Source organism: Eptesicus fuscus, chromosome 8 (assembly GCF_027574615.1).
Source record: "Eptesicus fuscus isolate TK198812 chromosome 8, DD_ASM_mEF_20220401, whole genome shotgun sequence".
NCBI classification, from domain to species: Eukaryota; Metazoa; Chordata; class Mammalia; order Chiroptera; family Vespertilionidae; genus Eptesicus; species Eptesicus fuscus.
The window spans coordinates 3,223,718-3,249,084 of NC_072480.1; the positions used below are offsets into that span (position 1 = coordinate 3,223,718).

General features: G+C 40.9%; 1 protein-coding gene across 2 annotated transcripts in view; it reads right to left on the reverse strand.

Moving 5' to 3' along the window:
* Nucleotides 1-427: 427 nt before the first annotated feature.
* The window catches only part of PROSER1 (proline and serine rich 1), a 68,125-nt gene continuing 43,185 nt past the window's right edge, over nucleotides 428-25,367 (reverse strand). Inside the window, exons 10-14 of one of the 2 annotated variants that reach the window (XM_054720363.1) lie at nucleotides 20,509-20,553; nucleotides 3,724-3,836; nucleotides 2,051-2,181; nucleotides 1,426-1,576; nucleotides 428-628 (exon numbers count right to left, since the gene is read on the reverse strand). In XM_054720363.1, the coding sequence (XP_054576338.1) occupies nucleotides 506-628; nucleotides 1,426-1,576; nucleotides 2,051-2,181; nucleotides 3,724-3,836; nucleotides 20,509-20,553 (563 nt within the window). In that variant the 3' untranslated portion in view covers nucleotides 428-505. Of the gene's footprint in view, nucleotides 629-1,425; nucleotides 1,577-2,050; nucleotides 3,837-20,508; nucleotides 20,554-25,367 lie in introns of both variants that reach the window. The other variant, XM_008160426.3, reaches the window with a different exon arrangement.

The window sequence follows — 25,367 nt, forward strand, 5'->3', positions numbered from 1 at the left end:
GGTCTCAAGTCCCCTTTTGTGAATACATAAGGGGTTCTGCGTTCCAATGATGCTAATAGGAATCACTCATGCATACCAAGGGTAGTAACTCCCCTAGGGCCACATGCAACCCATAAGTCTGAGGCACAAATTATTTCTTTTGTCAGTGGACGCTATACAAGCAGATTTAAGGCTGTATTTGGCTATAAAGAGTTCAACCTCCTCTTTAGTATTCTTATTACATAAATCACATACACAACACAAAATTTCATAGGATGGGAGGTGAGAAGTCCCCAAACACTTTTTAAATATTATTCTCCATACAATTCATTATCAGCATATTTACACAAGGGGAGTGGTCATACTTAAAACCTTTAAAAATGCAAGAGTTTTAAAACATCCCAATTTCCCCAGGATTATCCTCATTCTTATTATCTGATTTTTTGAAAAGTTCACATTTGTCAGCTTGTTCACTGCAGTCCTTAGGCAATTCTGATGGTATTCCAAAGGTAAATGCAAATTATATTCACTGCCAACCACTTTGGGACAGGCCTGGTTGCAAAGAGAATGGTGTTCCTGACGTTGAAGAAAAACTAGGAAACCCATCCGGCTGAGCTGGATAGCTTTCCAGAGCTGAAGCTGAATGCACCTGATAGAAAAAAGAACATGCAGTTTAGCAAAAAGTCAAATTCCACCAAGTCTGCACTTGCTTTTGTCTATGCAACAGTACAGATATTTGAGGTAGAAAAGAAAGAAAAAAACGTTGGACAAGATCAGTCTGCTCAGTCTCCTAAAATTTTTAAGAAATGTTCAACTTCTGATTGTGGAGGTGCACAGAAATGTCATTAAAATGATTTAAAAAATAGGTTTTCTAGAGAAAATGTGCTTAAATTGTAGAAGACAAGCTAAAATTTAACAGTCATGGCCCTAGCCAGTTTTGCTCAGTGGATAGAGCGTCAGCCTGTGAACTGAAAAGTTCCAGGTTCAATTCCGGTCAAGGGCACATGCCCGGTTTGCAGGCTCAATCCCCAATGGGGGGTGTGTAGGAGGCACCCAATCAATTATTCTCTCTCATCATTGATGTTTCTATCTCTCTCTCCCTCTCCCTTCCTCTCTGAAATCAATAAAAATATACTTGAAAAAAATAAAAATAAAATTTAGGAGTCATGTATAAATATTCCATTTGTAAAATCTCAAAACTCAGATTTGAAAATATATAAGCAGGAAAAACAATTCATACAGATGAATATATTCTATCACATTTGTTACCTTTCTGCAGGAAGACAAGCATAATTTGCATATTTTTGAAGAATTAGCTATCATATCTCTAGATAATCTGCTAAGAGTCATTTTTTTGCAAATGCTGGGATGTCACTATTGGTATTGTAAGATTATCACTATAGAAGTTATATGACATTTTATTTATGCCAGACATAGTCTGTTTACCTGCTGTAATAATGCTGACTGTGCAGCTGCATTATGCTGCAATTCTTGCAAGGATGACTGTGAAGAGTTCTGGGAAAATCCAGGGATACCTGGGAGGGACAAAAGGCCTGGAAAAACAGAACTGCCTGCAGTTTGAAGTCCAGATGATAAGCTAAAATGATAGAAAAACAGAAAAATATAAGACATAAAAGCTATTGCTTCTATATTTGTCAAATACTATCTTAACATGTAAAAAAAAAAATCTTAGAATTTCTCTGTTGGAAGGAAACCATAAAAGTCAGCCACTCACTAATATAAATGTACTTTCTGTTATAAAGTGTATTATTCTGAACTCAATTAAGTCTATGTTTTGCATAGACATTATTTTTTTGTGATTTTATAATCAGGATAAATTACCAAATACAAATCTTAAAATTATCTGAGTAGGCATTCATGTTTTATATATTTACCTTAACATGATTGAAGAGTCATAAAACATTTTTTAAGCACTGAAGTTCCAGCCCAGAAAAACATAATTTAGCACCACCAATTATTTTGATTTTAATTTGAATGACTTAAAAATAAGACTATGAAATAGAAGTTAGGTAAAGAATGATTTTATCCTATTTCCAAACTATCCACATACCTGGCTTGTGCAACAAGAGCAGAGTTGAAATTGGAACTAAAAGCTGAAGCGAATCCTGGGAGGACAGGAGCTGGTGATGGGGTCGTAGCAGTGACAGGTAGTGGTGTGACTGCTGCAACTGTAGAGGGTGCCTGCAGCCCCGGGAATGAAGGGAGAGCAGGGGTAACACTGGGGGTGTTAGAGACTGAAAAGCCAGGGTAGGATGGATTTGAAGATGGCAAAGGTCCTTGAGTAACTGAAAAAAGTGAGGGGACAGCAGTTGACAAGTTAAGGGGGAAAGGTGTTGCTGAGACTGGTGTTGAGACAGAAAGCCCTGAGAGAATAGCTGATGTAGAACTAGGATGAGGGATAGATATGGATGTGACAGTTGCAGATGAGGTGACTATTAATGTCCCTGGAAGAGATACTGATGGATTAAGAGATGGATTACCTGTCAAAGGAAAATTACTGGTCAAAGAAGTAAAGGGAGGAAGAGCAGTGAATACTGGAGTGATTGGAGTGGAGGAACCATGTGGTGGAAGGGAAATAGAAGAAAGGGGATTTGAAACATTCAAGGGAGTACTCAAACTGGAAAGACCTGATAATGCAGGATTAAGGCAAGTAGATAAACTGATGGGCACTGATGTTGAAGTATATGCATGACCTAGTGTCCCTGACAAACCTAAAGTGCTATGAGAGGGATTCACAGAATGAGATGGACCTTTAAAGGCTGAGGGAGTAGGACTTATGGGTTCAGCTTTTATTGTAGCAGAAATAGTTGCTACAGCAGGGCTAGCTGTGATATGCAAGTCTGAGTTACTTGGATGGGGGCCATGCAAAAGGATAGCCGAGGAGCCAGAGCTAACTGGCCCTGAAGTTAAAGCTGATTTTGGAGTAGCTAGAGGAGATTGGACAGGCAAAGTAGGGGGAGAGGAAGTTGTGTTGGCCACAGGAGAGGGAAGGCCTGGGAATACGGCCAATCGTGGAGTAGAAGACTCCTGTGGGGTGGGAATGGCTGATGGGGCATAACACTTGTTAGGGGCTAAAGCAGGAGAATCTGAGCTGTGATTAGTAAGAGAAGAGAGTGAAGACAACCCACTTGTAATAGCAGTGGATAAAGCAGAAGTGTTTATTAAATTGGAATCCTTTGATGTCAGAAAGCCTTTCAAAGCAGATAGAAGAGGATTATTTAGACCAAGTGGACAAGCAACACTGGGAGCAGAACCACCAGCAATTACAGAAGGATTTGGGTTGGACATGCCTTGGGATGTTGGTGTTAAGGGCAAGGGGAGACCTGCAAAAACTGATGACAATGAAGCAGGATTTGGGCTGTTGGTAGAACCAATAGTAGAGGTGGCAGAAAACGGGAGGCTAACAAAAGAAGCAGAAGTAGAAGCAAATGTTTCATTGGAAGCAGGAGTGGCCTGAGGTATAGATGTGGCCTGAGGGACTGGGGTAGGAGTGGCAGAAGAACCTGGCAGTGGAACTAGGCCAGGAAAAACTGAAGGAACAGGAATAGACATTGTGCTATGGACAGAAGTGACAGGTGCAGCTGGCAATGAAGGGGTTCTGATAACTGTTGGATTTGGCATTGATGGCTGAGGTGTATGAACAGCTGAGGAGACCTGCCCTGGGAACACAGGAAGGATAGTATTCAGCATGTTCAGCCCAGAAACTGTGGCAGTTGCTGATACCGATGAATGATTTGCTGCCTTAACAGGGGATGCAGTAGGAACAGGAGTTGCTGCAGGTGTTGCAGGATTAGAACCGTGAGGAGAAAAGAGTTGACTTGCTGGGGCAGAAAATGCTATTGGGGGGAAAAAGGCAAAAATTTATCATCATGGTGAAATGTCAAATTTTAAATCAAAATAAAAATATAAAACTTTTTGTAATATTTAACAATTATCAAAGTAAATCAATGGCAGGGATAATAGGTTATTCCAATGTATATATTACTAGATTCCATTACCATTATTTTCACTATGAGGCCCCTGTTAGATCCAGTTGTCTTAGACTTTGCTTAGACTTTGCTCATTCAACTCATAGTGACAAAGCCTTGAGCAGTTAGTAAATAAACTTTCTTTTCAGATTTTCCCAATTATTCAAAATTTAAAGAATTTATTTTAATTGTGATTAATGTCAGTGTGCTAACTTTTCCTTTAATTCTTTCATGCCACTGATCTAAAGTAATAATACAAGTCTTAAGAGCTTTTGGGACATCACTTTCCTTTTAGAGGCATTCAAGGCCTTCCAGGATTTATGCCAATCTCTACAGTCTTCTTTGTCGAGACTTTGTGAGTTGAACTAAATATTTCAGATTATCAATCTATACAGATTTTTTTACTCTAAGCATTTTCTCATACTGACTCCTCTATACTACTTTAACCTCTAACTTTACTTGGCTTGTCCTAGGAGCTCCTTTTGGGACAGAGGCCATGTATATATCATTTTTAGAGTCTTAGCACCTAGCATAGTACATGGCATGTGTGTATTTAATGTGTCTATTGCACTGGATCGATCATGATTATCTCAACTATAGTTCCCAAACCCATTCAAGCACTTATGCCCAAGACTTCTAGAATTTCTATATTTTTAATTTGATAAAATCTATAAATAACATACACAATATTGGGGATGATTTGGGTTTCTTCCCTGAATCAATTTAGTGACAATGTTTACCTCTGATGATTTATTTGGTACCAAATGGCTTAAGTTGCTAATGTCATAATGACAACTATCTGCTGCTATACTCACATCAAAGTCTGTTTCAGTTGTAAACAGACAATGTTCCTTTTGTAGTAATAATAAATTGATAAATTTTTGCATGATTAAGACTTAAATTTTAAAATCTATGCATAATAAAGACTATTTTGACAAGGAAGCTAATGTTAATGAAGTTATGTTTTTGCTAATCATAGGTGGGAAAGGGACCATAGGAAAACTGCGTATACATAATACATTTCTATACTAAGTGACAGCCAAAGAGTGCCACATGGTACAATTGTTTTACAAAAGCAATATGGTAGAAGAACTTGAAAATATAATATATAAATATATAAACTTCACACACAAAAGGCCTTAAACCTGTAGCATTTCATGCTGTAGGCAGTAATTTAGTTTAAAAAAAAACTAAAACTAGCTATCATTCTAAATTTAGAGTAAATAAGAAAATAGATTTGTACTTTTTTTGGTATTTAGTTTGTTTTTATAAGAACTAGAATAAGAACAAATATATACCTATCTTTGTGTTTATAAGTAATGTACCAAAAATTATTTAGGTCAACATTGGTTGGAAAACATTTGAGAATTCACCATCTTATTTAACTACATGCCAGAGATCACGTAGTTAAAGACAGATTGCAAGGTAAAACCAAACTGTCCCATAGTGTTCTTTATACCAGCAAACTCTGTTAAGGATCTCTTTTATATAATAAAGCAAAAGCCATATACTATTAATCACAGTACCTGCAGTTAAAATGCAACAAAACAAAAATAACCCCCCCTTTCCTCTCATCTATTTTAGTCTTAAACATAAAACACTACCTGTCTGATCTTGTGCTAAGTACTTTATGCCCACTATTTCATTTGTCCTCACATAACCCTCTGAGATAGCCCATTTTATAGATATGCAATCTGAGGCTTGGTGTGATTAAGCGACTTGTTAAAAGATTATGCAGGAAGGTTTTGGAGCCTGCACCATATTGTGAGATTTACAAAATCCTTCCTAGAGGAAGCCACTGAGGGTGGCCATGACTAGGTGTGTGACACTGCTCCTACCACCGAAGACCTCCACACCAGACCAAGCCATGCAGAGAGCTGCCAGGAGTTAGGGTCTGGGGACTGGGGTATTTGCCAAGGAAGGGACTGTCAGCTCCCTAGCCCTGGGTGCCACTGGAATCGGGAGCTGGACAGAGGCTCGACTGTGAAGCCAGCCAGGAGCACTAGGGGTGTGGGGGGAGGTAGCCGGGTGGCATTGGCTGCAGAGGCTACCGCAGAAGTGCAGCTGGGGGTGCCCAAGGCTGAGACTCACCGGAGAGACTGGCAGTGGATACCCCGCCATCATCCCACCGTGGAAGTTTGCCCCAATCTGTGTGTGTGGGAGGACCATGTGGTGGAACTCTGAGACAGCGGAGGGGTCTGACTGGTACACCTAGCAGTGAATCTGAGGGACTTTTTATTTCCTGGAAGAACTTCTGGTAGAGAGCAGGACGGGCTGGACAGTGTGCCCTAGAGAAAGAGCACAGGGGAGGCACCCCTTTCTCCATGTCAGGAACAGCTATTTCTGTCCCACCCTGCAGCAACCTGAGGCAAGGAGGAAGGGCCCTGGGCTGGAAATTTGCACTGGTGCAGCTGGGTCTGGCAGTGTGTGGGACTTCGACATTTGGCCTGGTCAAAGCCTGGGTGGAGACCCGGCCCAGTGGTGGCCAGCTGCGCAGAAAGATTGGAATGCAAAGCAGGGCTGATTTATTTTTATTTATTTATTTTTTAATCCCCTCCTGCTTGAGGTGGCAGCAAGGGGGTGCAAGTGAGCCACCAAGAGCTGAGGTATTTAAAGGAGAGGGAGTGCCAGCCGTCCCTCCTACAACATAAGTCTGTTTAAACCATCCTGTCTAGGACAGGGATACCCACAGTGCCCAGTTCTGTAGGGGAAGGTATGGGAAAGTATGGGACTTGATTGGAAAGTTTGTAAGGAGGAATCTCTGAAAGGTCAGGGTCCTCCAGGGGAGCTGGCAAAAGGCAGCTGCCCCTGCCTTGACTTTTCCAAATAAGTCTGAGCCCCTGGGTGTTTTACTGGAATCTTTATGTTTAGTTTTTAGACGTCCTTACTTAAAGGACACTGCAGATGCATGTCTTCTCAAGGATACTTACCCTGCTGATAGTATCTATAAGTTAATTTTAGTTCAAGCTGTTGTTACAATAAAAGCATAAGGAGGCAGGCAAACGGGGCTGCCTGGTTCCAATAGCCAGGCAGTCCCTTAGCCCTCTCGTTCAGAGAAACATGTGTCAGAGTAATTTTTCATCCATCACTCAGGGTCTACTGGTCAGCCCCAGCAGGAAGGGAGAGCAACTAAGAACAGGGACATTCAAGGTATGAGAACTAAGGCTGACGCAGCCACTGGGCTATAGAGGCTCTGCCCACTGGACTACTTGGGGATCCACCTTGTCATGCTTCTGTCAGGTTGCCCAGTGCCAGGCAGGGACAGTGACTAACATTGGTTTGCAACAGAGAACCACCTGAGAAGCCTGGAACCAATACATCCCAGGCCAGATTCAACAACAGAGCAAAATCCAGTGAGCTCCACAAATAGCAGATCCAAAGGTTTTCTTTTATATTTTATTTCATATCTATTATGTCTCTTTCCTTTTATTCTATTCCTTCTTTTCTCTTTATCTTTAATTTTTCTTATTTTATTACTTTCTATTCTCGTTTTACTTTACCTATTCTATATTTTCATTTATTCATTATTATTCTAAAAATTATTAATATTATTTCCTTTATACTTTTCTTTTTTATACTTATTCTATTTCTTTTTTCTTTTTTCTTCTTCTTTGATATTCTCTTTTTCTTTTTGGTTCTTTTTTTCTCATTTTATACTTTTGGTCTTTGTGGCTTTTAGTATTCGTTTTGTTTTTCCTTTTTTAGTCTTTAATATTGTTGTTTTATTTTTCATGTTGTTCTTGGTTTGGCTTGCTTTGTCTTGTTTTGTTCTATCAGTCTTGTTTTGTTCTGTGTAACAGCTGGCATAACGTGGTTGGGATTGACCCAAACAGGCAACAAGCCTGATGGCTGAGCTCACCTACGAAAGGGACGACAGCATTCAAGACCCAAATACAACAGGAAGGCCCACAAAACCCACACAGGGGACGTTCCTATTGCACCCAGGTCAGAAGATCAAGGAGGCCACTTCACCAAGACAAGGAGACATAGAAGTTGTATCAAATACATAAAAAAACACACACAAAGAAACAGCAACAATGGGAAAACAAAGAAACAGACCCCAAACGGAACAACAGGAGGAATCTCTAGAAAAAGATCTAAATGAAATGGAAGCAAGCAATTTTTCAGAAACAGAGTATAACATAATGGCTTTAAGAATGTTCAACAAGGAAACAGCATGAAAAGGACATAGAACCCATGAAAAACAGTCGGAAATGAAGAATGACATAGCTGAAATAAAGAATATACTACAAGAAATCAATAGCAGGTTAGAAGCAGAAATTCGAATCACCAAATAAGAAGACAAGGTAGAAAAATTCCTCAAAAATAGCAACAAAAGGAAAAAGAATAATTAAAAAGCATGAGAGCAGCTAAAAGTAGCTTTGGGACAACATGAAACTGAACAACATTCGCTTCATAGGGGTACTAGAGGGAGAAGAAAGTGAACAAGGGATAGAGAACCCATTTGAAGAAATGATAGAAAACATCCCTAATTTGATAAATGAAAAAGTCACACAAAAGCAAGGTAGGACAGCAAGGCTCAGTCAAGATGACCCCAACGATACACACACCAAGACATAGCATATTAAAATGGCAAATGATAAAGACAAACAGAGAATTTAAAGGGCAGCAAGAGAGAGACAGTTAGTTACCTACAAGGGAGCTCTTATTAGACTGTCAACATAGTTCTCAACCAAAACACTACAGGCCAGAAGGGAATGGCAAAAAATATTCAAAATGATGAAGAGCAATGATCTGAAACTAAGACTACTCTATTCAGCAAGGCTATTATACAAAACTGAAAATAAAATAAAGAGCTTCCCAGACAAAAAAAAGTCTAAAGGAGTTTATCACCACAAATCCAGCATTGCAAAAAATGTTAAAGGGACTGCTGAAAGAGGAATAGAGAGAGAGAAACACAGGCCTGAAGAATAAAAATAGCAATAAATGCCTATCTATCTATCTATCTATCTATCTATCTATCTATCTATCTATAAGCCTAAGCAACCATTACGACTGAACAACCAGTCACTATGATGCATACTGACCACCAGGGAGCAGATGCTCATTGCAGTAGCTGCCCCAAGGTAGTCAGTATGCTCTCACAGCCAACCTCCTGTGGCCCCCATGGCCGCCCCACCGATTGGCCCCAATGGGAGGGGGGGTGTCTGGCAAACCTCCCGTGGCCCCGCCCCCACACCAGCCAGTTTCCCACGGCCCCTCCCCCCACCCTCACCAGCCAACCTCCCAGGGTTCCTTGCTCCGACAGGCCGGCCCCTCAATAGGCCTTGATTGCCAGTCAGGCCGAGGGACCCCACCCATGCACAAATTCATGTACCGGACCTCTAACCAATAATAATATTAAATGTAAGTGTATTAAATGCTCCAATCAAAAGACATAGGATAGTTGAATGTGTGAGAAACCCATATACTAGGTGTACCAGTTAATGTGGATTTTTTTCAATAGATGGAGTTACACATATGTTGATATATATGCATTTTGATATGTATGCTATTTTGTTGTATTGACAGCAAGCTTCAAAACTTCAAATGTCAAATTTGCTGAAGGTGTTAACATCATAGATATTTTTATGCTTAAAAATGTCGAATTTCGTGCCAAAAAAAGAGCATTTGCGGGAAGTTTTAATTCATTATTTTGCAGAAAAGTGCTGCTGAATACTTTGGGAAGCTTATGGTGAACATGCTCCATCTCAAGATACTTGTGAATGCTGGTTTAAATGCTTTTAAAGTGATGATTTCGATGTGAAAGACAAAGAACATCCAGGTCAACCAAAAAGTTTGAAAACCAACAATTAAAAGCATTATTAGATGAAGATGCGTGTCAAACTCAAACACAACTTGCAGAAAGATTAACGTTGCTCAGAAAACAATCTCCGATCATTTACAACAATAGGAAAGATTTTAAAGGAAGGAAAATGGGTGCCATATCAACTGAACAAAAGACAAATGGAAAACCGAAAAGTCATCAGTAAAATGTTGCTTCAATGGCACAATTGAGTCTTTTTTGCACTGAATTGTGACTGGCAATGAAAAGTGGATTTATTTTGAGACTCCCAAATACACAAAATCATGGGTTGATCCAGGTCAACCATCAACATTGACTGCAAAGCCAAATCACTTCGGAAAGAAGACAAAGCTCTGTGTTTGGTGGGATCAGGATTTATGAGCTTGTAAAACCAGGTGAAACCATTAATGGTGGGATCAGGATTATTATGAGCTTGTAAAACCAAGTGAAACCATTAATACTGATCGCTATCGACAACGAAACATCAATTCGAACCACGCTTTGATCGTGAAATGACCAGAATGTGCCAGAAGACATGGCAAAGTAATTTTGCTTCATGATGATGCACCATCACACACTTCAAAACCAATTAAAGACACATTAAAAGTTCTTGCCTGGGAAGTATTAACACACCCGCTATATTCACAAGACCTTGCTCCTTCAGATTACCACTTGTTCCGATCGTTGGCACACGCACTTTCTGAGCAGCACTTATAAACATACGAAGAAGTGGAAAATTGGGTATCTGAATGGTTTGCCTCAAAATAATAAAAGTTCTATTGGATGGTATCCACAAATTACCTGAAAGATGGAGAAAATGTGTAGCTAGCAATGGCCCTTACTTTGAATAAAGCACTTTTGATGTTTCTCTTAAAATTAGTGTGTTTTCTTTGATTACAAAATCCACATTATTAACCGGTACACCTAGTATATGCTGTCTACAATAGACCCACCTCAGAACAGAAGACACACACAGGATGAAAGTGAAGGAATTAAAAAAATTTTCCATTCAAATGGAAACAAAAAATAATCAGGGGCAGCAATACTTATATCTGACAAAATAGACTTTGAAACAAAGGCCATAACAAGAGATAAAGAAGGTGATCTATAGTAATAAAGGTGTAATATGCAAATCAACCGAACAGCAGAATGACTGTCCGGAATACCACACTATGACACTCACTGGCTCCAGGCCAGCCAAGGCAGGTGCGATACGATTGGTTGGGGCCCCCGCCATCGCCCCATGATCGTCCCACAGAGGGAGGCCCAGGCCACCGGCCAGAGGGGTGAACAATCAGGGAGTTCCATGATCACCCCAAAGAGGGAGGCCCAGGCCACCAATCGGTGGGCTGCGGCAGATAAGCAGGGCCTCCCTCTGTGGGGCGCAATCCATTGCCCCAAAGAAGGGGGTCCAGGTTACCCCATGGTGGTACAGTGGCAGGTGGGCAGGACCTCCCTCTGTGGTGGCAATCCATCACAGAGCCACAGTCAGGTGGGCAGGGCCTACCTCTTTGGGGTGATTGATTGCGGAGCCCTGCGATCAACTGCGGGGCTTCCTGACCACGAGAGGGAGCAGGCCGGGCTGAGGGATCCCCCCGGACCCCTCCCAGTGCACAATTTCATGCACCAGGCCTCCAGTTACATAATAATAAGGGATTGATCCAACAAGTAGATATAACCCTGGTAAACATGTATGTACCCAATATAGGAGCACAATATACTAAAAACAAACTCTTGAAGGATGTTAAGGGAGAGATGGATAGCAATTCAGTTACAGTAGTGGACTTTAACCCCTCCTACTGACATCACTGGATAGATCTTCTAGACAAAAAAATCAACAAGGAAACAGCAACCTTAAATGACACACTAGAACATATCGATTTAATTGATATTTACAAAAAAATTCATCTTGAAACTGCAGAATATACATACTTCACTAGTGCACATGGGACATTGTCAAAGATAGACCATATGTTAGGAAACCAAATAATTATCTACAAGTCAAGAAGAATGAAACCATATCAAGCATCTTCGCAGATCACAATGGAGTGAAACTGGAAATCAACTATAATAAAAACATTTAAACACATTCAAACACATGGAAGCTAAATAGTATCTTATTAACAATGAATGGTTGATGAATGAAATCTAGTAAGAAATCAAAACCTTCCTGGAAACAAATTAAAATAAACACACAACAACCCCAAATCTACGGGACACAGTGAAAGCAGTCCTGAGAGGGAAGTTCACAATATTACATCAAGAAATATGAAAAATCTCAAATAAATGATCTAACCCTAAAACTAAAAGACCTAGAAAGGGAACAACAAGAAAAGCCCAAAGTAGAAGGAAGGAAATAATAACAATAAGAGCAGAAATAAATGACATAGAGACTAAAACACAATACAAAATATGAATGAAAGAAAGAGCTGGTTCTTTAAAATTACTAGTATAAAGACAATTGATAAACATTTAGCCAGACTCATCAAGAATCAAAGAGTGGCCCGGCCAGCGTGGCTCAGTGGTTGAGTGTGCACCTATGAACCAGGAGGAGGTTCAATTCCCAGTCAGAAAACATGCTCGGGTTGTGTGCTCGATCCCATGCCGAGGATGAAACATTCGCGAAATAATGTTTTTTCCTCAAAGTGACACACTACCCAAGTTATGCTCAGTTTTTTGGCGAAGTTTGACACACCAAGCTCAAAAGGTTGCCCATCACTGGTCTAGGCAAGAATGTTTGCAAGTGAAATGAACATTGTTGATTTTACAGGAAAGGCAAAATGGTGCTTTAATTTCATGAGGAGAGAAGTCTTGGCCATAAGAACACTAACAAAGTTAGCTGAGAAAATGCCACCAGTTTATGAGAATGATTGCACATATATAGTGACTCAGAAGATAGCAGTGATATAATAAAAGTTAAGAAATTGATATGTCTGGAACTAATAGTGATGAGGAAGAGAGCAGTGATGCAACCGAGGCTGAATAAAGTGATATGCAGCATAATATCATAGTACTGGTATGTCAACATTACCTGCAGTAATCTACACTAATAAAAGAGAAAGATGCAAACTAACCGTACCTTCATGACGCCCACCAGCCAATCAGGAGTATGCAAATTAACCCAACAAAGGTGGCGTGTTAATTTGCATACGCAGGCACCAAGTGGCTGGGGGCAGGACGCTTGCGTCGTTGCCATGGCGACAACACAGGCAGTCTGCACCACCCCAGCCACTCTGGGCCGATGGGCAGCAAGGGAAGGCAGAAAGGCGGCTCCGGGCCAGAGCAAAGGTGGTCCGGCAGCCAGGGGAAGGAAGGCCATTCTTACACGAAGACTACAACTAAATAGCCAGAAAAAGATATGTATGCAAATGGCAACAAACAAAAAAGCTGATGCAGCGATATGAATATCAGACAACAAAGGTTTTATGACAAAGGTTATAGCAAGAGACGAAGAAGGACATTTCATAATGATAAAGGTATTAATCCAACAAGAAAACATAGCCCTTGTAAATATTACCATACCCAACCTGAAGCACTTAAATATATAAACAAAATATTTATAGATACATAGGGAGAGATTAGTCATGGCAGGGGAATTTAACACCCCATGGACATTCATGGTTAGATCATCCAGGCAGAAAATCAACAAAGGAACACCAGCCTTAAAAGACATATTAGATTCAATGTTTATAATTGAAATTTTAGAATGTTTCAGCCCAAAGCAGCAGAATATACATCCTTTTCAAGTGCACAAGGAATATTTTCCAGGATAGACCATGTTAGGCCACAAAACATACCACAATAAATTTAAGAAGACTGAAATTATATCAAGCATCTTCTCCAATCACATTAGTTATGAAACTAGAAATCAATAGCAATAAGAAAACTGGAAGCACAAAGACATGGAGGCTAATTAACGTGCTACTAAACAATGGATGAGTTAAAAATTACATCAAGAAGGAAACAAAAAGATACCCTGATATAAAATATAAAAACACAATAATTCAAAACCTATAGGACACAGCAAAACAATTTCTAAGCGGGGAAATTCAAAGCAATATAGGCTTACCTCAAGAAACAAGAAAAATCACTGAGACGATCTAACCTTACACATAAGGAAACTAGAAAGAGAACAACAAAACCTAAGTGAGTAGAAAGAAAGAAATAATAAAAATCAGAGCAGAAATAATGAAGTAAAATCTAAAAACAACACAAAAGATACAGGAAATCAAGAGCTGGTTTTCTTAAAAGATAAAAATTGATAAACTTTCAATTAGACTCAATCAGGGGAAAAAGAGAGAACATAAATAAATAAAATCAGAAATGAAAGAGAAGTGAAAAATGACACCACAGAAACACGAAGGATCTAGAATTAGATGATGATGATGGATGTGCAACTTTGTGAATATACTAAAATGTCTAAATTGCACACTTAAAAAAAGTGACTTTTATCTCAACAAATCTGTTATTTAAAAAATAACAATCTATTGTACTTGTCCTCCTTAGAGACAGTATGCAAAAAATAAGTAAGTAAACACAAAGGATTATAAGAAAGCACCATGAAGAATTAAATGCCAACAATTAAAAGACCTGGACAAGATGGGTAAATTCCTAGAAACATACATCTTCCAAGACTAGATCAAGAAACAGAAATTCAGAACAAAATGATAACTACTAATGAATTTAAAACAATAATAAAAAAATTTCCAAAACACAATAGCTTCACAGGTGAATTTTTCCAAATATTCAAATAAGAATTCTTCTCAACCTAATCCAAAACACTTAAGAAAGAAGGCTCCCAAGAGCATTTTATGAACGTGGCATTAACTGGACATCAAAACCAGACAATTATAGGCCAAATAAATGGCAAGATATGGATAGGAAGTATCAACATTGTTAAAATGTCCATACAAGAGGTTCCTGTAAGATATGATTCTGCAAACCAATTATAGGCCAATATCTCTGATAAACAATATTGCAAAAATCTTTAATAGAAAATTAGCAATCCAAACTCAGCAATACATTAAAAATATTATATACTACTAGTGTCCCGGTGCACAGGGGAGGGCGGGGGGTAGGAGGGTGTGTGTGTCCCTCAGCCCAGCCTGCACCCTCTCCAATCTGGGACCCCTCAAGGGATGCCCGGCTGCCCGTTTAGGCCTGATCCTACTGCTGGCTCCCAACTGCTCGCCTGCCTGCCTGCCCCTAACCGCTTCTTCCTGCCAGCCTGATCACCCCCTAACCACTCCCTTGACGCCTAACTGCTCCCCTGCCAGCCAAATTACCCCTAACTGCCCTCCCCTGCAGGCCTGGTCCCTCACAACTACCCTCCCCTGCTGGCCATCTTGTGGCAGCCATCTTGTGTCCAGATGGGGGCGGCCATCTTGTGTGTTGGAGTGATGGTCAATTTGCATGTTACCTCTTTATTATATAGAATGATCAACTGGGATTTACTCATGATATGCAAGGTTGGCTGATTATCTGCAAATCACCTAACACGATATACTACATAAACAAAATGAAGGATAAATATCATATGATAATATCAATAGATGAAGAATAAGCATTAGAAAAAACCCAGTATCCATTTATGATAAAAACTCTCAGTACATTGGGAACAGAGGGAATATACCTCAGCATAATAAAGACTATATATGACAATCCCACAGCTAACATTATTCTCAATGTTAAAAACTTAAAAGCATTTTCCTTAAGATCAGGAACAAGATAAGATAGATGTTCACTTTCACCACTTTTATTCAACATAATAATTGAAGTTCTAGACACAGGAATCAGATGAGGAAAAGAAATAAAAAACATGCAAATTAGAAAACAAGTAAAACTATCATTATTTGAAGATGACATAATACTATACAGAAAGAAACCTAAAAGTTCCCACCAAAAAAACTATTAAACTAATAAACAAATTCAATAAAGTATTCAGATATTAGTTGCATTTTTTATATAACAAAAGCAAACTACCAGAAAGAAAATTAAGAAAACAATCTCATTTATAGTTGCATCAAAAAAATAAATAAATAAAATACTAGGACTAAATTTAACCAAGAAGGTAAAAGACCTGTACTCAGAAAACTGTACGACATTGAAGAAAGGTATAGAGCAGTGATGGCGAACCTATGACACACGTGTCAGCACTGACACGCGTAGCCATTTCTGATGACACGCGGCCGCATCCCGAGGATGAAACATTTGCTGCTCCTGAAGATGAAACATTTGCGACTAGAGTCTTGGAGTTAGTTTTTTCCTCAAAGTGACACACTATCCGAGTTATGCTCAGTTTTTTGGTGAAGTTTGACACACCAAGCTCAAAAGGTTGCCCATCACTGGTATAGAGGATACAAATAAATGGCAAGATATAGGTAGGAATCAACAGTGATAAAATATCTATACTACCCAAAGCAGTTTACAGATTCAAAGCAATCCCTATCAATATACCAATGACATTTTTCACAGAATTAGAACAAATAATCCAAAAATTTATAATAATAAAAAGACTGAGAATAGTGAAAGTAATCTTGAGAAAGAAGAAGAAAGTTCAACTTATCAATACTTAATATCAAATCATACTACAAAAGGCTATATTAATCAAAACAGCATGGTATTGGTATAAAAACTAAAACACAGCTCAATGAATCAGAATAAGGAGCTCAGAAATAAACCCACATGTATGTGGTCAATTAATCTATAACAAAAGAGGAAAGAATATACAATGGGAAAAAGACACTCTCTTCACTAAATAGTGTTGGAAAAAGTGGACAGATACAAAAAAATACCTTGATCATTTTCTTACACCATATACAAAATTAAACTCAAAATTAATTAAAGACTTAAATGTAACACCCCAAACCATAAAACTTCTAGAAAAAAACCATAGGCAGTAAATTCTTTGACAATGCTCTTAGAAATATTTTTGGATATTATCTACTCAAGCAAGAGAAACAAAAGACAAAAAAATTAGACTACATTAAACTAAAACATTTTTACAAAGGAAACCATCAACAAAATGAGAAGACAACCTAATGAATGAGAAAATATATTCACCAATGATACATCCAATAAGTGGTTAATATCCAAAATAGAAACGAAACTTATACAACTTTGCACTAAAACAAACAAACAATCTGGTTAAGGAATGGACAGAAGACACAATATAATACACAGATGGTGTATTATATGATTGTACACCTGAAACCTGTATAATTTTATTAAGGAACTAGAGGCCTGGTGCACGAATTCGTGCATGGGTGAGGTCCAGCTGGCCCGCCCTGATTGGGGTTGATCGGGACGGGCTGCCTGGGGGCAGAGGACACAGGAGGTTAGCCAGCCAGTGCCGCCCCTGATCAGGGGCGGGGCTGGCTGGGGGTAGGGCCCGTGGGCGGTTGGCTGGCCGGCCCTAACCCCTGCTCGAACTCCTGGTTGAAGGGACAATTTGCATATTAGGCTTTTATTATATAAAAGGTCACCCCAATAAATTCAATAAGAAAGGGAGGGAAATGGACAGAAGATCTGAAGAAATATTTCTCCACAAAGCACATATTGATAGCCAGCAGACATATGAGAAAAGATGCTCAAAGTCACTAAACATCAGAGAAATACAAACTAAAACTACAGTGAAGATATTACCTCCTGTCAAAATGTCTATCATCAATAAATCAACAAACAAGTGTTGATGTGGAGAAAAGGGAACTCTCATGTACTGTTGGTGGGATTGCAAATTGGTGCAAGCATTATAAATAACAGTATGGAGGTTCCTCAAAAAATGCAAAATAGACTGATCTACCATAAGCCAGCAATACCACTTCTGGGTATTTATCTGAAGAAATCCTAAACACCAATTCAAAGAGATATCTGTAACCCTACATTAACTGCAGTGTTATCTTCAATAGTCAAGATATGGAAGGAACCTAAGTGTCCATGGACAGACAAATGGATAAAGAAGAGTTAGCACATATATACAATGGAATATTACTCGGACATAAAAAATAATAAAATACTACCATTTGTTACAACATGGATGGACTTAGAGGGTATTATGTTAAGTGAAATAAGTCAGTTAGAGAAAGACAAATATCATATGATTTTACTTATATGTAGAATCTAAAAACAAACCAAATGGACAAACAGAAACAAATTCAGAGATACCAGGAACAAACTTAGAGTTGAGGGATTTGGTGAAAAAGTGAAGGGATTAAAAATTACAAATTGGCAGTAACAAAATAGTCATGGGAATGTAAAGTACAGTATAGGGAATATAGTCAATATTGTAATAACCATATGTTATAGTTATATATAACTATGATATATATATATGTATATATGTGTATATGTATATACACACATATATATATATATATATATATATATAATTACTAGAGGCCTGGTGCACGGAAGGGGGGTACCTCAGCACAGCCCGCGCCCTCTTGAAGTCCAGGACCCCTTAGGGCAGTGGTTCTCAACCTTTCTAATGCTGCGACCCTTTAATACAGTTCCTCATGTTGTGGTGACCCCCAACCATAAAATTATTTTCGTTGCTACTTCATAACTGTAATTTTGCTACTGTTATGAATCGTAATGTAAATATCTGTGTTTTCCCATGGTCTTAGGCTCTACAGCAGCGGTTCTCAACCTGTGGGTCACGACCCACAGGTTGAGCACCACTAGTAGGTGGGAGTGCATTGACCACCAGGAGGCAGCTCCTGATTTGAGCATCCGCCCCTGGTGGTTAATGCGCATCATAGCGACCGGTTGTTCCAATGTTTGGTCGATTTGCAAATTAGGATTTTATTATATAATGTATACACACACACACACTAGGGGCCCGGTGCACAAAATTCATGCACTGGGAGTCGGGGGTCCCTCAGCCCAACCTGCCCCCTCTCACATACTGGGAGCCCTCAGGGGATGTCCTACTGACGGCTTAGGCCCTGCGCCCCACAGGGAGCGTACCTAAGCTGCAGTCTGGCCTCCCTTTGTGGGAGGCAACCGGGCTGATCAGGGGAAGGCACCAGCCCCATCACCCCACTGCTGCAGCCACTGTCAGTCACCGCAGCCACTGAGGTGTTTTCATCAACACAGACTCCAGTCCCTTCACCAAGAAAAAATGACAACTTTCTTTAGGCATTTTCAAGACGTGTCTTTCATAGGATATGGATTTCTTTATTTTTTATCCTCACCTGAGGGTATGTTTCCATTGACTTTTAGAGAATGTGGAAGAGAAAGGGAAAGACAGAGAAACACTTTGATTGGTTGCCTCCTGCATGAGCCCTGATCTGGGCCCAGCCAGGGAGGAGCCTGCCACCTAGGTACATGCTTTTGATCAGAATCAAACCCAGACCCTGCTGTCTGCAGGCTGAGGCATTATCCACTGAGTCAAACCGGCTAGGGCAGGATATGACATTTCTTAGCCCTCCAGCAGCGGACCTTCATTTTTGTCTCCATAAGTGTGGTGGAAAAACCCTAGATCACCTTTTTGGATTCTTATTACCCAAGTTACTAAGAATATTACCAGTGGCATACAGGAAGCTTAGCCAATGTGCAGTCAGAAAAGGTGTTTCCTCTGTAGTTCACACCAATGGAGGGCTGGGCCCTGCCCAAGTCTAAAGCCTCTGGCCGAAGCTTTAGGCCTGGGCAGGCCTCTCCAGCTCCCTCTGATCACCGGCTCAGCCCCTGCCCAGGCCTGCCCAGACCGAAAGCCTCTTGGGCAGGAACGGACTCCCAGCTCCCTACAATCAATCGCAGGGGGTCCGCTCCTGCCCAAGCTGAAAGCAGACCCCCAGCTCCCTGCCCAGGTGATCAATTGCAGGGGGTCCGCTGGTGTACCAGGCCGAAGCAACCCCCAGCTCCCTGCAATTGATGGCAGGGGGTCCGCTGGTGCACTAGGCCAAAAGCCTCTGGCGGGGGCTTTTGGCCTGGAGCCGGAGCGGACACCCCGTTCCTGGCTTTCGATGGCAGGGGAGCTGGGTGTCCGCTCATACACCAGGCCAAAAGCCTCTGGCGCCTCTCAATGGCTGGATAGGCCCGCCCCCTGCGCCTCTCAACGGCCAGATAGGCCACCCCAAGTCCCGCCCCCCAGCCTCCCAACGGCCCAATCGTGGGCGTAGTGGAGTGATGGTTATTTGCATATTATCCTTTTATTAGGTAGGATATATATATATATTATAGTGCTAGGTGGGTATTAAACTTATTGGGAGGATCTCCAGAAATTTAAATAAATGTCTAAGCACTCTTCTGTATACTTGAAATTTAATATTAAATGTCAACTGTAATTTAAAAAGTAAAAAAAAAAAACCTTTTTTTTTAATTAAAAGAAATTAAAGTAGTATCTGACATAATGTTTTGCTCAAAAGGGTTTTTATCACATCTATCTGTTTATATCCAGAAAGAAATGAGGCTTCTACTATAATATACTGTAAAGTGAATGTAGATATAATCCACCTAGCAGTTAGATTACATTGAAAATGTTGCAAATACAATACAAAGACATATGGTTAATTTCAAATTCAGTTAGTATGTGCATTTCATGATGTATATATAAAATGTACCACTATTAAGTCTCTTTTATCCAGTACTGATCAGTTAAATTCTTTAACTAGGAACTTTCCCTAAAGCATAAAGATTCCAAATACACTCAATTCAAATTGTTATTTGTGAATAACAACTGAGCAGTAAATCAAGACAGAAATCATTTATATCTGAATCAAATTTGGTACTTACTTTGATTCTGTGTAGGTTTTGACTGATTGGAAAGGTCTTCATTTTCTATATAAAAATTAATAAACAAGAAGTTAATTTCAAGTTTTAGTCAAATTATTTAACACCATAATAATAATCAGCGACTGGAGCCAAATAAAGAAAAACCCAGGATATGTATGTATACTATGTTAGGAAAAACCACTTATGGCAAGAGGAGTTGGGGAGGAAATAAGTAAGAATCATAGTAATAACTATATATAGAATAATAGGATCATGAATAATTGATCCTACACCACTTGCCACATTTCTCCTTTACTTGTAAGGTTTTGAATAAACATTGTCATATTATAGATATACTAGAGGCCTGGTGCACGAATTTGTGCACCAGTTTGGTCCCTCAGCCTGGCCTGTGGGATTGGGCTGAAACCAGCTCTCCAACATCCCCCAAGGGGTCCCGGATTGCGAGAGGACACAGACCAGGCCGACGGACCCCACTGATGCACGATCGGGGCCGGGGAGGGAGATTGGCCAGTCGGGGAAGGACCGCAGGAGGGCTCCAGGATGTGTCTGGCCTATCTCGATTAGTCTCGATGGGCCGGACCCTAGTAGCAACCTAACCTACCGGTCGGAGTGTCTACCTGGTGGTCAGTGCACATCATAGCAACAGGTCGACCAGTCGACTGTCTGCCCGCTGGTGGTCAATGCATGTCATAGTGAGCAGTTGAGTGGTCTTAGCTTATCATTAGCGTATTACGCCTTGATTGGTTGAACGACCAACCGGCCGACAGGACACTTAGCATATTAGGTTTTTATTATGTAGGATTTAAGAACACTTTTTGGAAAGATGATTGCCTATATAAACCATCCAAAAGAAAGTGTAGCCTGTATATGGAATGCAGAGAGGAACCACTGTCACTGGCAAAGCTAACAGTCACTTCTGGGCACCACTTCCTACAACAGTGGAACGACTCAAAAGTGGGAAGCAGATGTTGTGTGCAGAATCCACTGCCATCTGAGGAACCAATTTTGCAAGCCATGTGGATCATCGAAGCAAACAGGAAGAAAGTGGCCCTGCCCACTTGTTGTACTCAGTTATAAAAAAGGCTCTATGCTAGGAGCTGTCAAGGAAAACTACCCTAGTTTGGACTGAGTTGAAGTCCATGAGACTGATAACCTAAACCACACTCCTTTACACCCACCATGGGAAACCATTGGTCAAAGATACAATAGAAAAAAAAAAAATTACCTCTTATTGCTTGACAGTAACTGTCCAAGAAACCAATAATTCGACATGCATAAGATCCAAAGGGAACACACAAGCCCTGACATGGTCAGCCAAAAAAAACCACATAACTTGTTTAAGGAACTTAATACAAACAAACAACTAGGACAGATGATGTCTATCAATTGGAGATGCAATAAAAGAAAAATAACTTTAAAAACCTATAACACAAATTAAGAATACATATAATACTGTAAGATACAAGCAGAGAAGGTAAACACTTTATAAAAATGTAACTCCAAATTACTAACTACAAAGAATGGTGAAGATTAGAAATAATATTACCAAAAGCTAAATAAGAAAAAAAAATTGCATTGAAAATGGAAATACTACATAAAATATATATCATACATGGTTAAGTGACTTAGAAGACAAATATAGTGCAAAAATAAGAGTATCCGAGAAAAAAGAACAGGCGAAAAACTACTAATTAAAGGAACAATAAAAACAAAATTTCCTAAACTTTAAAGACTTGGAGTTTTCCTATCCAAAGGGCTTAAAGAGTTATAGGAAGAATTATAAGATACACACCTGACATCTTGTTGAAAAATATGAACTCCAAGATTAAAGGCATTTCTGAACTCTAAAGATAAGGAAACTCTTATTTGTAAGATTTCAGAAAGAAACTAAGGTTCTGATAGAGAAAAGAAAATGAACTGGAATTGGTTTCTCACCTATAGCACTATATGTGCCCTTTTTGAAGAAAGCACTTGAAACATTTTCCATTAAAAGAAAATTAGAATGAACATATCAGGAAAGGAAATCAAAGAACAGAAGAAACAGTAAGAAATAAATTCAGAGGCACAGAAATAAAAATGTATAGAATTCCAAGAAAAGATAAATGGATAAAAAAAAAAAGGGAGCAAATATGAAGTCAAACGGTGGAGCGTAAAACAGTTTTTTTTAAAGTTAATGTATACTGACAACCATAAAGAATATGAAGGTGATCACTAGCAATGAAAGATAAAATTTTAAAGCTAAAAACCTGTTATCTATATACCAGAGGCCTGGTACACGAAATTTGTGCACTGAGGGGGTGACCCTCAGCCCAGCCTGCACCCTCTCCAATCTGGGACCCCTCGGGGATATCCTTGCAGGATTGGGCATAAACCGGCAGTTGGACATCCCTCTCACAATCCGGGACTGCTGGCTCCCAACTGCTTGCCTGCCTGCCTGATCAGCCCCTAACCACTTCTGCCTGCCAGCCTGATCACCCCTAACCGCTCCCCTGCTGGCCAGACTGATGCCTAACTGCTCCCCTGCCAGCCCAATTGCCCACAACTGCCCTCCCCTGTGCCGGCCCAATCGCCCCCAACTGCCCTTCCCTGCTGGCCTGGTCACCATAGTGGAAGCCACTCAGAGCAGCAGCTGAGGGAACTATGGGAAAGCTGGGGCTGAGGGAACCCCAGCGGCAGGTGTGCCCCCTGGCACGGCCGCGGGAACCGTGGCAGCACATGCACGGAGGGGCCGCTGGACCTCCTGAACCCGCAGGGCCGCGGGAACTGCGGTGGCAGGTGCGCAGAGCAGCTGGACTTGCACCCGCTGTGCGTGCTACCATCTTGTGACAGCGTTATGGCATAAGGGCTAATTTGCATATTACCTATTTATTATATAGGATATATTAGTAAAACCCTAATATGCAAACAGACCAAATGGCAGAACTGAACAACTGGTTGCTATGACGTGCACTGACCACCATGGGGTACGTGCAGAACATGGCGGGCATCAGCAGCAGGCGTCAGAGCGCGGAACATGGTGGGCATCAGCAACGGCAGGATAGTGTAACAGGTTAGCGGGGGCACCAGACCAAGGCAGGGTGCCAGTCGCTGTCATTGGGGTGAGCCTCTGGTGGTTACTGAAAATTATTTGCTCCCATGCACCATGGTCCCACTGGGCACTTGTACCTCCAGCCGGTGCCAGCCCCATTCGCACCTGTAGCCGGCACAGGAGCCACCGCTCACACCCGCTTCGCGCGCCTGGTGCCAACCCCAATCGCTCGGCACTGTCAGCGGGTGTGAGCGGTGACTGCCAGCCCCCATCACACCTCAGGGCTTCTCCACCTCCCCCTGCTCCAGAGGGGCAATCAGGGCCGGCAGCATCTTCTTGCACCCTCTGCCAGGGACTGCCCCACTTACACCCGCAGCCGGTTACAGAGCCTCCACTCGCATCTGCTACCAGCGCCCAGCACCAGTCCTGATTACTTGGCAATGTCAGCAGGAGCAAGCAGTGGCTGCCAACCCCAATCACCCTGAGGGCTTCTCCACCTACCCCTGCTCCTGAGGGGCGATATGGGCAGCAGCTGCTGCTCGCACCGGCTGACTGCAGTGGACTCGCTCACACCCGCTGATGGCGCCAGTCCCAATTTCACTGTACCATCAGTGGTGCGAATGGAGCTGGTGCCATCAGCACGTGGGAGTGGCAGCAGCAGAAGCGGGACTACCAGCAGACAGGGGATCAGGGGCCGCGACTGGTAGAGACCGAGCCGGGTCATGGAGGACGGGCCGAGAAACCCCGCCCCTGTGCCCACAGCAGCCTTGCGGCCCACAGTTCCTTTCAAGGTGCAAAAATTCGTGCAATGAGTCCCTAACACAAGAATAATAATAAATAAAAGTAAAAAGGAAGGTAAAAATAAAAAAAAGTATTTAACTTTACAGTTGTTTGAAATTCCTATTAAGTCTCTTCACTGATTTAATAAACAGAATCCATTTATATATAATTTGTAAACCAATTTGACCTTTCCGTGAGAAGGTGCATAGCTCATCCGAATCCATGTATTCACACTGCTTGAGATCCCGTGTTCCCTGGGTTCACAGCATATAACCTACCAAATAAACAAATCTCAAAAATATTTGAAAATAAATATACAAGCAAAACACTTTTGTAAAATAAAAACAAAAATGAGTTAGGACAATATTAGTAAAGCCTGGTAAAAGGAAATATTATAAAGTATAACTCAGCTGACTTTTTTTATGCCTAGGAAACTCAAAATACTTTTAAGATAAAGACAGACCCTAAATGGTTTGGCTCAGTGGATAGAGTGTATATTTGTGGGGGAGGGACAGCTATACTCCAAGAGACAGTTGGGGACTGCCGGACCGGGCTCCCCTGAAATGGCAGCCTACACTGCTGCTGAAATCTTTCCCGGAGTGACTGGCTCTGCCACAGAGACCGCGCCATCTTGAAGGGGAGAGTGGCTGATATCGGAAGCCTATACATCCGGGGACTCTACAACCACAACACCTAGGCACCAGCTGTGAACCCAGGGAACATGGGATCTCAAGCAGTGTGAATACACAGACTCGGATGAGCTATGCACCTTCTCATGGAAAGGTCAAATTTCACCTAGGGAAAGGAGAGAGCTACATTACTAGACACCAGGAGAAGATAGATCATGGGGTGACAAAGAAACAGCCCGCATATAAAAGAAAAGGAGGCATCAATGAAAAGGAGGCAAGCAATATGTCAGAGAAAAAATTCAGAGAAATGGTCATAAGGTCGCTGAAAAGAATGGAAGACAAATTCAACAATATGTGTAAGAACCAAGACAAAATGAAGAACTAAGAAGAAATGAAAAACAACATAGCTACTATAAAGAACT